General features: G+C 37.5%; 2 protein-coding genes across 3 annotated transcripts; one reads left to right on the top strand and one right to left on the bottom strand.

The window, feature by feature from the left end:
• Positions 1-373: 373 nt before the first annotated feature.
• Positions 374-8360, bottom strand: chtopa (chromatin target of PRMT1a). Of its 2 annotated transcripts, none has more exons than XM_048201872.1 (6): positions 8069-8360; positions 6986-7432; positions 4896-5046; positions 3948-4125; positions 1197-1331; positions 374-1059 (listed from the first exon to the last, which is right to left on the bottom strand). In XM_048201872.1, the coding sequence occupies exons 3-6, from the start codon at positions 5034-5036 to the stop codon at positions 860-862; spliced, it is 654 nt and encodes a 217-aa protein (XP_048057829.1). In that variant the 5' UTR covers positions 5037-5046; positions 6986-7432; positions 8069-8360; the 3' UTR covers positions 374-859. The 2 variants fall into 2 exon arrangements, with proteins under 2 accessions (XP_048057829.1, XP_048057828.1); XM_048201871.1 differs by having other exon boundaries at positions 7341-7432.
• A 527-nt stretch (positions 8361-8887) lies between these two features.
• On the top strand, positions 8888-11183 carry snapin (SNAP associated protein). The gene is made up of 4 exons (XM_048201873.1): positions 8888-9157; positions 9454-9500; positions 10328-10446; positions 10529-11183. Exons 1-4 carry the CDS (start codon positions 8958-8960, stop codon positions 10634-10636), a joined length of 474 nt encoding a protein of 157 aa, XP_048057830.1. The 5' UTR covers positions 8888-8957; the 3' UTR covers positions 10637-11183.
• The last annotated feature ends 1568 nt before the right edge of the window (positions 11184-12751 follow it).

Here is a 12751-nt window from a genome sequence, read left to right as displayed (position 1 = left end):
CAATTGGCAGCATTTTACCTCCATCTAGTGGAGATATTGAACATTTGAAAGTTGCAAGACACTTCCATAAAAGGCTCCATTATTTCAAAAAGGGGAGAAAAAAAGAAAAAGGAAATATTACTGATTTGAATATTAGAAAATGTCCAGAAATGTAATGTTGGTAATATTGTTTGGAAAGTCACTTCAAGCACAGATCTCTCATTGGCCAAGATTTATTTGAAGCCAAAAGAAAAGCAAAAAAAAAAAAAAAAAAAAAAAAAAAAAAAAAAAGGTTGTGGGTTACAATATACTTTTAAAACATCTTTTATGACATTGACAAAAAATGACATATCAAGATTGTATACCGAGTAAAAGTTCTACTTTTAAAACAATAAAAATACAATAATAAAAGGTAAATGACATTTGTAGAACATTACTGTAATTAATATCAGTTCATCCATATAAACCATGTTTTACCGCCAGATGATCAAATGTCACTGCTTAGAGTTCACAGTTCCTCATTCATTGCATCATTTTCAGAATTTCGGCCAATCTCAAGTACAATCTCTATTATTATAGTTCAATGGAAAAAAACATTTTTTCCTTCACTTCACGGCCAAAACTTTTCTAAGAGGACCTTTTAGAACCACAACTTGTTGCGAGGCTGTATGACGGTACAGTATTCAGTTTAGGAAATGTGAGTAGCAGTGACTCACAGATGTTTGAACATAACTAGGATGGATACATAACTTTGTACAAACTTCAAGTTTAAGTGTCTCATCAGGGAGTGTCCAAGAGCAACAGCTTCAATGGTTCTGTCTGTTGTCACTCAGTCTATTATCTGCAGATCTTTGGGGAGCTGCCCTCAGCTCAGTTGCAGTTACTCCATGCTCTCAGGGTCTGCCTGGGCCATATATGCATCCAACTCAGCATCCAGATGGCCCTTGGTCTTGGACATGTAAGCATCAAGCTGGTTATCCAACTGCTCACGTGTGACGATGGGACGACCTGCTCCTCGGCCTCTGCCGCGTCCACGACCTCTTCCAGCAAACCCTCCTCGACCTCTCAGACCTCCACGGCCTAAGAGAGAACCATTGAGACAAACATTTAAGCATGCAAGAGCAATACAGAAAACACTAACTGGCAAAAACTTCTATTTAACTTTTCTATGTTTAGGCAATCTAGCAGTATTATACATCAGCGGCGGCATTTCTTACCTCTTCCTCCAGCTGCTCCACGTGCTGCGCCTCGGCCACCCAAAGCTCCTCGTCCTGTAGCTCCTCCGCGCTGACGCATGCCTCGACGGAGACCGATACGTCCAGGACCACCCCTACCTCTCATTTGACCTGCGCCTAAGAAATAAACAATCATTTCACCAAAGGAAAATGAACGGGAAAAATACTTTCAGAATGCACAAGGCATAAGAATACAATCAGTGTTGGTTGGTTGGTGTTATAATGCCATGCCAGCTTCCATGCCTATATTCTTGGTATGTAACAAGTTGAAATACTATAAAAGAGTAATTTTAAAACTGATTTAAGGTATGGCTGCACAATTCATATTTTCAGTATCAACATTGTGATGTACGCATCCATGATGCTGGGCAATGAAATCACCGTTTTTTTCTAGAACAGTTTCGTAGATAAATTGAACTCCTTTCATATTTTATTGAATGGAACTTAACACTGAACTGACCTCCGCTGAACAATCACACTTTCTTTTTAGAGCTGCTTTACAATAGAATTGAACTCCATTTGCATCACTGAATCTTTATTTTCCTGTTTAGTACTGTGTAGCTGCTTTGAAACAATCTGAATTGTATAAAGCGCTATATAAATAAAGGCGACTTGACAGTCACATCGAAGGACCTGCAATGTCAAGTAAGTTGGGATCATAGCTGGCCCACGGTTCGGGACGCATGCAATTTGTGGATTAATTGCAATGTTTAACCATCATAGAGTGTCATGTCTACTACTGGTAACATAGACGCACTTCTCTCAATAGCTAAAAGAGAATTTAGGGGAGACAATGAGTCAAGCGGACAAAATTACAAGTAGATACTATTAATTTCATTATAGCTGAAAAACAATCTCTTAATCATCTACATTGCTTAGGGAAAAAGTAAAGTAGGCTCAGCTGTCTCCTTCTATTACCACCTAGAGGCTGCACAACAGGTGCAGGAACTACAAATCTAGCACCACACCAGGGGTTCTCCCAACAGCTATAAAATGACAGTTTGCCTCAATCAGCATGTCAAAGTTTAGAGGGAGGGTGACTAAACTACTGAAGAACATTACCATTTTAAAGCATCAGCTGTACTGCAATGATTGACAACTCCAAATGAAGAACAAATTTCCTTTGACATGTTAAGAAGCTGACACTACACCTACAGCAAAGGAAGCTTTATAGTGGAGAAAAAAAAAAAAAAAAATCAGTAGTGTCATAAAAAGAATAGGGATGCACTGAAATGAAAATTCTGGGCCGAAACTGAAAATTCTGGATGCACTTGGCCGAAAACAATAATGCTTTTTAAAAATGATTTCTAATTTTAAATCAGCTTGTTGTATAACTATTAATATTAGTCTTATTAATTAAATTCAATCATTTTATTGATACTAAATTTAAAAAAAAATGCAAGCCAATAAAATAAAATACCCACACTTTTATTTAAAGTAACACTAAAATTGGACAGAAAATATGTTAATATTAATATATACTTCTTTATTCGGTTGTATGCAACAGAATCAGATTTATTTTTTGACCAATTATACAAGTAATGTATACTCCTACAAAGCTATTAATATCAGAGCATGTGAGCAAAGAATAGCAGGGTGCAGATCAGTTAAGGAGAGGATAGAGTAATTTTACCAGCGTTGCCCAGCAAAGCTATTCCACACCATGTTACAGAACAGTAAGGCTATTGCAAACAGTAACAAATATACTATTACATAGAAATTATGTCAGCGCATTATTTGAGCAGACTTTGCTTTTCAGGTGAGCATGAGCGGTACACGAGTGTTTTCATGGGCCATGAGCAACTGAGCCAAGCGCACATGCATGAAACAGTGTCACACCACACAGTGATAACGGCTAGAGCGAGAGTGAAGCTTGAGAGCTGAACACTGAGGGGCTGCATATATTTTCAGCTCATATTTTTAGCCGTTTTTCTCTTTTGGCCAAAAACCAGAAATGCCATTTTTGATAACTTTAGGTGGCAGAAAATTTGGTGCATCCCTAGTAGGGCTGCCCCCTAATAATAAACTAATTGTTAAGTCAACTAGAAAAGGATTAGTCGACCAAAAATTTTATTGGTCAGTTAGTCACAGAAAAGAACCTCCTTATGGTAATTACAGTATGTCGAGCAGTAAATCATCACTCAATCTCAAATATGGCTTATTTGAAACATGTTAGCAGCAAATTTACATGGCTGCTTGCTCTAACATTAACATAGATAAATGTGTTAAGTGCATATCCAAGTGTTTGTGTGGACGCTTAAGTATAGCGCGCTTTACTGCACAAGGCGCTGGTGCGATCACTTGCATTTTTTTCCTGATAACAGTGGAAACAACTTTTTTTGGTTTTTGGTCATAAAGATAAGAGTAATACATCTACTTTTATTAACATCAACTACTGCGGAGATGACAAGTCAGCATTGCCGACAATCTCTGCAGCCGAAAACACAAAAAACATTATCAATTTATTCAAATGTTTAGACAGTCTCTCTGCTGTCTTTTCATGACACATTCATAATCATTACTTTTGCTGGTGCGCTGTGACAAGCTTTATGTGTGAGCTTTAGCGGTGGTTAGGCTAGGTGTTATATACAGGCAATTAAAGGCTCATTATTATGATTTAAATGGCTTATTAATATACACATGCGATTAATCATTTAATTAAACGACAACTAGTCGACTAGAAAAATCTTTAGTCGAGGGAAGCCCTAATCCCTAGTAAAGACTGTTTGTCACCTCTAAGAGAGAGTGATCCTCTCATGGGACCGCCTCTCACTCTTCCTCGCAGTCCTCGTCCAGCTCCACGCAATCCTCCGGGAAAACCTCGTCCTCTGCCACCGCCCGGCATCAATGAGCCGATGGGCCGACCCAGTCTGGCCTGGATGTTGCTCTTCCCAAGTCGCTGCTTCAGGCTCTACAGGTGGGTGATATAAAGAATTGTTCCTTTATTAGGAATATCACATTAACACATTTAAAGTCAACATTAAAGGTGCTAAAGAGGATCTTTTCGTCGACTGAGAAACCAAAGACTGTTACTGAGTTTTTGAAATGAGCGAATGCGTAACAATTTCGAGGGAACGCCTCCCAAAACTCGTGCATGAGTATTGGAACACGAGTGTTTACCACCGGCATTCGCTGTGTCGCGTTAGTGGATTCATTATGTCGGACTCACCGCAGGTAACTCATAATCTGCAGTTGTTACTCCTGTCTCCTGACAAAAACATTGCATGCGGCACCTGTGGAGTGTGGAAAGTTACTGGAGCACGCAGCTGCGCTTGTCTCTCACAAGGTACGTCACAGCAGTGATTGACAAGCCAGAGGGCCAATCGTTTACGCAATTGGCTGATGTTTTTAAGGCCCTACCTCGTGCACAGATGATGTATATTAATATTATTCCTTTCAGTGCACCTAATAAATAGTCTTTTATCAGTTAGTAAAGACAGTTTCAAGTAAGACTGCAAAAATGTATAAAGCAAAACATCCTATTTAGCACCTTTAAATGGCTTCCGTAACCTATCTGTATTGTATTAAAGAATACAGAAACATGAGCAAGAAAAAAAAAAAAAAGTGTTTCTACAATGAAGTCTGAACTGAACAAGCCTGCAGTTATGTGATTTCAGATTGTGATGATTAATGATGCAGCCATCAGTTGTTTTGTTCGTCTTTGTGCATTTCATTACTTACCTGTTTGTGTTGCAGGGCAGCCTGCACAGAGGGCCTGTTCTCCATCTGCTGAGCGAGCCGGCGGTTGCGTGCGCTGGCCATGTGCTGCTGCTGCATGGTCGCCCGGATGCTACTCACTGTCGGCTGCTTATTCTTCAGCATGTTTGTGAAGCTTTTGGGATACAACAGAAGAAGGAGGGTAGAGAGAGAGAGAGAAAGAGGGGGGAAAGGGGGATACGAGGAAAGGAGGGTTCCAAATCAAATCATTTCACACAGCATGGACGCAGCTACAGCGGATCGTGTAGCAATCTAGTGAATGCCCTTTTTAGACCACACGCGCTGTTATTTACTCTCTCTCTCCGTTACATATGGAGACACCCCAACAAATCAGTAGTTTGGTTTAAAATGAACGCCTATAATATGGTTTCGAGAACACAGGGATGGCAGAAGAGAAGACAGAGGCTACATCCACATTAATCCAGATACATTTGAGAACATCTTTTCCTTCTATGTTTTGGCCTTCCGTTCACACCGACACAACATCTGTCCCGCGAAAATGGGGCCTTTTGAAAACCAAATGTGTTAAATGTGTGGCCCGTGCTGGCCAAATGAGTCGGAATGCGCACAGGCCAATTTTGAGCTGCAGGCAAAACAATTGAAAAATGTCAATGTTGGTTGAAATTGAGGCCTTCATAAAAACATGTTCATTAAGCATTTGTCTAGAGAGCTTAATGCTCCAAATAGCAATAGAACATCTAAAAGTATCTTTATTTGTACATTTTCTGAAGTAGTACCTTTCCTTTGACCATGAAAAATGCAGTTTTTCTCTGCTCCCTTCTGGACGACTGGTGCTTCCCTCAGCACAAGACTGTATTCGTTGTAAAGCGCAGCATTCCAACTTTGTGAATATTCTCTATGGCATGAATTCTGAACCAATGAACTGATTTTCAAATTCATGCTGATGTAAACAAAACGATCTTACGCTGACTGACAGATCCGCGCGTGCGTACATACAAAGACGCGCGCAATCCCGATCTACGCGTATACAAAATTACAGCATTTCAAAAAATCTGTCTTGGCAAGTATTCACGCAAAAAATGATCTGTTATGTCTTAAGTGAACGTTTAGTTAAGTGTTAGGGAAAAACATCTGACGTGTAACATTATATTAGATATGCGTGATACAGTAGGTCTTAATATATAGGCTGTCCATTTCATTAATGTTAATCACGTGTGTGTGTATATATATATATATATATATATATATATATATATATATATATATATATATATATATATATATATATATATATATATATATATATATAGTTAATTTATGAAAACTTGCTCATTGTGACTCATTTTGCCAGCACGTGTCACTAACATTACTTTGTACAGTCTTCATACTACGTTCTTGTTAAGAAAGAAAATTGCTGTCCTGTGGCAAAAGATGAGGGCAACTGCATTTTAGACCATACACGGAATAGTGATTTTGAGTGCGACCTGAACACACCAGTAAATGTTGAGATATTGTGCTAGTAAAATGATTGTGCCAGAAGAATAGCATCTGAATAGGTTCTGTCGGTATCATCTCATTGAGCTTTTATTGAATTTTATGCAAATGCAATAAGACGATTTTAGCATTTCTCAACGGTTCAGTGTGGACAAGCAACTTTCGAAACACTAGTGTGAGTGGAGAGCATTTTGAAATAAAAACACCATGTATCTGGATTAATGTAGATGTAGCCGGAGACAGAAAAGAGGCAGGTAGATTTCTTTCAGAGTGATTGCCACTTACAGGCCACCATCAACCTACTGTGATGTCATCAGTCCGAGACACCACACGGTGAGTTGGCCCAGGGCTAGAGGGGTGTCCGGCCACCCAGCCACTTACAACCAAGACCGTGACCTGGTACATTGTTCTGTAGGACGCTTCTTCTGAGAAGAAGGGAAGGGGGTTGGGGGACAGGTCACGTCTAAGTATGGACTGGGCACCTTTATTCCATAGACAGAGAGAAATTGAGAAACGCAAAGGAGCAGAAAAAGGTCATCTAAGAGAGAGAGAGTGTGTTTTGTGTGAGAGAGGGCAAGAAATATGGATGGCACACATACCATCCTGCACTATCAACTCATTCCCATGGCCGAGGATGCTCTTCTGCAGTGAACTCGTGCAGTCGGCTTACCTCACCACCATTACCCTCTCACCTCCAGGTGTGCGCTGCTTACGCAAGTGACGCCTCGCCAAACATGGCACATTATTAGATCTTTTACATAGACTCAAGTTAACGCCGTCATGTTGGGTAAGCAGAGCACACCGTGCGGGCAGTCTAGCGTCCATGTCAGATCTGATGTCTCCCCCTCAATGACCTCCATAGTACACGTGTCTTGAGGCTTCATGCCTTAGTTATCTCTGTATGCTTTTCCCCCTGGCCTTGAGATAATGCTGTCAGGATGCGTAGCGCCTCACCGCTCATTCAGGGACACCTTGGTGGTGCTTTTCAGCACAACTTTTTGAGAAGAAGGGGCGCTCATGTTTCTTCAGACTTGCAGGGATCTCTCCTGTAGAGGAAACACAGCTGATGTAACATAACTTAACTGCATGAAACGAAAGTGAAAGTTTCAGACAGACATGAGGAGGTCAGATACAAATTGTAATAAATTGGCTGCATTTTAAAAACAATTTGACTTTCAGATGCCACAAACTCCCAAATGTGAATCCTCATTCTAAAATTTAAATGCCATCTATATAGATTCTTGTATAAAGACTAGTTTTGTAAAGTGAAAATTTATATTATGAATGGGTCTAAGAAGTTAATTGGAAAATATTTAGTTTCTATTAAGTCATTAGATTTATTTTTTTACCCTGTTTTAACAATACTTTTAAAAGAAAGAACTTTTGCAGAGTTTGTAGCATGCTGGAAGGCTGCCAGTACAAATGATGACCAAAAATGTATTTAGCAGAAAGGTTTTATAACACTTTGTTATTCATACCAGGCGTCAACATAATGGAAAAAAAACAACAACGAGTTTTACCGGTTTTATGTACTTGCATAACTGACTGTTCACCACCCTAGTAATATCACCGTAACTCACACAAAACTCTTTCGTGTTTACAAATTAACCAATTCAATACCATATTAATTAATGTTTAAGACATATTTAATATGTATTAATGATTAAAATATATTAACTTACCTTTTCTCTGGACGACTCGTGCAGTTGAGTCAGGGCAGATCTGTTAGCTGTGGAGCTAGCGCGTCGCTGAAGAAGCTGACTGACTCGACAAAATCCCCACTCAAAAATTCCCTATTTGACGCCCAAAAATTGTACAACTATCGTCACACTTCTAAATATATTTAAGAACTAAAAACAAAACTATATCCCACAGAATAGGTTACTTAACACCAATTCACTATAATCTGCAACTCTATCGGCCTACCCTCCCCTCATTCATCACAAAATGGTGCTAACAACTGCGCGAGCTCGGAAAATGGAGCACTACTTACTACGTCAGATATCGCGAGATTTTAGCGTGAAAGGGTGTGTGGCAAATAGCATACTTCCAACTAGTAGGCTAATAGGGTATAAATGTACAAGGAAAACGATATATTTTAGGTACTCTGAGCCTTTTTTAAAGTAAAGTAGAAGTCTTAACCATTTTAAATTACATTTTAGTTTTTCTGAGGTAAGACAATAATTTAAAAAATTTAAAATGACAGATATTGCATGTCGTATAACCCAATTTAAAGCATGTATTATATATATATATAAAGATAAAAACAAGTTTAAGATAGCTATCACATTATACGAGGCCAAGAACCCCCCAAAATAATCACCCTTGTGCATCCTAAAATTTATACTGTGGAAAATTAATATTAAAATATGAGTGTACGTGAGCGTATACAATATACATTTTACTGCTTGAAATTTTATGTCAGTTACCCAACTATTTCTACAGTATACATCACATGTATACTGCGTCAGTACAGCAGTACGCTAGTGTATTTGAACACAGCCATATGCGTGTGACGCAGAATGGACGCACACTTGGAGATTCGCTGATTTACAAATCATCACATAGTTCATGTACAGTCGCTGTTTTAATATATACATCATAATATGTGTAAAAGGCGCAGTGACTGTTGTATCAAATCAAAGCTCAGTAAAGATGGCGGCGTTAGCAGTGGTGGAAACCCCATCTGGGAAAGATGCTCTCGCGGAGGGTTTGCTGGACCTCTTGAGACCCGCGGTACAGCAACTTGACTTACATGTGCACTCAGTCAGGTAGTATATTTTGTGAAACATATGTGTTATTTTTTAAAACCCGAGAAATGTTTAATTTAGAATGGGCAGTTCTGTTTGCTACCATGCTAATTACTGTCAACATGACAGGTCTTGTGACTCAGAGATGCTTGTGACCATTTACTCCATGTAAAACAATGACGTTCAATTATTCGTTTGTTACTTTTAGGACTATCGCACGATTCATGCTTTTAAGATATGATTCACAGTCATGAATTTAGTGTTCAAAATATTGACGGCTATATCGTTTACAATATACTGTAAATTTATCTTCACAGAGAAAGCCAAGTGGAACTTAGGGAACACATTGATAATTTGGCATCTGGTAAGTTGGTATGACCTGATTATACATGGAAAGTTTTTTTATCAATCTCTTTGTTTTAATTCTCAAATTAGATTTTTTTTCCCTCTGAACAATTATTAAATATTAGTTCACAACAGATTTTAATTTCTTATCCGTTTAAGAAATTGCACGTTTTGACAGGTGTGCAAATTTTTCTTTATTTTACAATTTTTATACAATTTACACAATAACTAAATGCGCATGGAGTTCGTTCTCTTTGAAATTGTCATAATCTTAACAACTGCTAAACCTTTTTAGGTGTGTGAGCCATCACATGCAAAATGATCCTTTCCCTTATCAAAACTGGTCAAACATACATGTATGTTCTGTAAATATCTATAATACAGCATGATGTGATGTCTGCTTAATTGACAAATGACCTGCTTTGGTAATGAAATGTTAATCTCAATCTTACCAATGAAGGTTGGAAGCATTGTCTGGATGTCATTTTGTGGCATTTTGTTTTTATTCACTATATGAATTTACATCCAGGAAATGTGTAGAACTGGACATGCAAATCTGAATTTTCTGTTTACATTTAACACAATGCTACAAAAATAAATGTACAGTTACTGTATACATACAAATCTGCATGTTCTTTTTTTTTAAGTGTACTACAATATTGACTTTTCCCAGTAATTCTTTACTGGGAAATTTTATTAAAAGGATAAATAAAATTAACAGGATACATATTTAGCAATCCATCCACATTACAAAATATATACAATACAATTATCCTTCCCATTTCTGCAGAATTCATGAATATTGTGTCATCTCATGTATGCTATGTGTGCACATTTCTTCTGCAGAGTTGTGTAGGATCAACGAACACCAGAAGGTGGCACTAGACTTAGACCCATATGTTAAAAAACTTCTTAATGCCAGGAGAAGAGTGGTGCTTGTCAATAACATACTCCAGAATGCACAGGTAAAAGAGACAGAGTCTTTGAGTCATCATGCACAGTATTGTTTGGTATTTTCTACTTCATCTTCTCAACTCTTTATTCCAGGAACGTTTGCGGAGGTTGAACCATAATGTTGCTAAGGAGACAGCACGCAGAAAGACCATGCTTGAGGCATCTGGAGCATTTACCCCACGCTCTCCTAGCAAACCATGATGTCCTGAATCTCACATTTTGGGAATGCACCATTACACTGTGCTCAATGCCAAGGACCAACGCTGTAGATTTGCAGAATCTTCCTCACATTGTTAAAGGGCACTGGGCTATGCAAAGCACTGCTACAGCAGAATTAATGTCAGTTCATTTAAGAGTAGTCAGGGAGACAGCAGTGTAAATATGCACTCATTTCTTTGTTGAACATATGACTTTTTGAATAAAAGGATTTGTCTGTATGAGTGTAACTGATGCTGAAAAATGCTCTTATATTGCAGTGCTGTGGATTTGCTAATTATTTGCAAATGTATAAAATGATTAATCAGTACTGTCAGAGATAGTATCCAGTTTAATGTACCAGATAAGGAAATCTCCTGCCAGTCTTGATTTAGTCAGTGAGAGCAGATTATTGTAAATTTTTTGATGGAAATTATCCACACTTAGCAGTTTAGTGAATTATTTTATTACCATATTTTTTTTCTTGGTTTTATATGCAAGCTTGTTTCTGTCACATAATAATAATAATAATAATAAAAAATACAAAATGTAATTGTGACTTTTTATCTCAATTCTAACAATTTTTCTCGCAATTGCAAGCTTATATCTCAATTCTGACTATAACTTGCAATTGCGTGTTTATATCTCACAATTTTGACTTTATAACTTGCAATTGCGAGTTTATTTCTCGCAATATGGACTTCTATAACTCGCAATTGCGAGTTTATGTCTCACAATTTGGACAAAAAAGTCATAATTGTGAGATGTAAACACAATTGCAAGACAAAAAAGTCAGAATTGTGAGATAAAATGTCACAAATTGGGTGAACTATCCCTTTAAGAAAACAATGAAAACTTTTTAAACATTTGAAACGTAAAAAAGACTTTCTACAAATAAAATCTTCTGAAGACTGGATAATATTCATTGACATTGATGTTACTGTTCATTTAATTATAAGGTTACACTTTATTTTAAGGTGACGTATTTGCATTGTACTTACTCAAATAAGTACTGAGCAATATTGGGGGTAAGGCATTACAAGTAACTTGGGTTATGTAATCAGATTACTTTTTCAAGTAGCTAGTAAAGTAACATTACTTTTTTAATTTACAACAAAATATATAAGTTACTTTTTCACATTTATTGACTGACAGCTCTCCTGTCCCCATGTTGAGAGAAATAAAGTGCAGAGGTGTTGTGTGATTTAGAAATAATAGTTTTGAACTTCCTTCTCTTATATATCCTATTCTTTAATCCAGAATGGCAGCACAGGTGAAAGGTTTGTTTGAGCTGCGCTTTCTACTGTGCATATGTAAATATGCATTTCCTTCAGCCTGAGGCTTATTCACTTCACTTTTGATGTGAAAGGGCTTTAACATTTGCCAAAAATAGAACTTTTTTTGTTGTTATTAGAGCCCAGCCCAGGTGAGAAAAAGTAACGGTAAAGTAATGTAACACATTACTTTTCATAAAAAGTAACTAAGTAATGCAATTAGTTACTTTTATAAGGGAGTAACGCAATATTGTATTGCATTACTTTTAAAAGTAACTTTCCCCAACGCTGTCTGGTACTGAGTAATATTAATTAACTACTTGTACTTACTATAGACTTACGGTTAGCGTTTGGGTTAGTTACTTGTAATTACGCATACTTTACTGTTATTACTATAGTAAGTACATGTAGTAATGTGTATGTCACCTCAAAATAAAGTTTTACCAATTATAATAATAAATTGGAGTGTCATATATAGATTTAGGTCAGAATTCACAGATCAAGCCAATATAAATGTTTAAATAAAAAACAGGGGAAAATGAACTTCCCCAGAATCATTGCATTGCATTATAATTGAATCAGCAGTAAAATCTTAGGTATGCACATGTCTTATGTAAATAGTGGATGCTTTGTAAGAGGATATGAGAAAGGGCAGATGAAGGTGACCTCTTGTTTTAGCTGAAAGGGAGAGGGTTAGGAAAAGATTTCAGGACAGGTGAAAGGTCAAGGGAGGGAATCTATCAAGGAGGAAGTTGGAATTATATGAGGGGCCTCCTAAAAGTCGCTCTGTTGATGAGAGATTAAACACAGATTGCTGGAAATCACGTGACTACAAAAAGTAAAATGA

The sequence above is a fragment of the Megalobrama amblycephala genome, linkage group LG9 (genome assembly GCF_018812025.1).
Source record: "Megalobrama amblycephala isolate DHTTF-2021 linkage group LG9, ASM1881202v1, whole genome shotgun sequence".
NCBI classification, from domain to species: domain Eukaryota; kingdom Metazoa; phylum Chordata; class Actinopteri; order Cypriniformes; family Xenocyprididae; genus Megalobrama; species Megalobrama amblycephala.
Note: the sequence above shows the minus strand (reverse complement) of the source record. Positions and strands in the feature narration are given on the sequence as shown.

Excerpts from the sequence above, each read along its gene's own strand:
- chtopa (XM_048201871.1), bottom strand. The coding sequence starts at position 7,405 with ATGAGCGCCCCTTCTTCTCAAAAAGTTGTGCTGAAAAGCACCACCAAG. Across the intron at positions 5,047-7,340 it reads AAGGTGTCCCTGAATGAGCG|CTTCACAAACATGCTGAAGA; the intron begins GTGAGGCGCTAC and ends GTATCCCAAAAG. Across the intron at positions 4,126-4,895 it reads CTGCCCTGCAACACAAACAG|AGCCTGAAGCAGCGACTTGG; the intron begins GTAAGTAATGAA and ends ACCCACCTGTAG.
- snapin (XM_048201873.1), top strand. The coding sequence starts at position 8,958 with ATGTACAGTCGCTGTTTTAATATATACATCATAATATGTGTAAAAGGC. Across the intron at positions 9,158-9,453 it reads TTACATGTGCACTCAGTCAG|AGAAAGCCAAGTGGAACTTA; the intron begins GTAGTATATTTT and ends TTATCTTCACAG. Across the intron at positions 10,447-10,528 it reads ACATACTCCAGAATGCACAG|GAACGTTTGCGGAGGTTGAA; the intron begins GTAAAAGAGACA and ends TCTTTATTCCAG.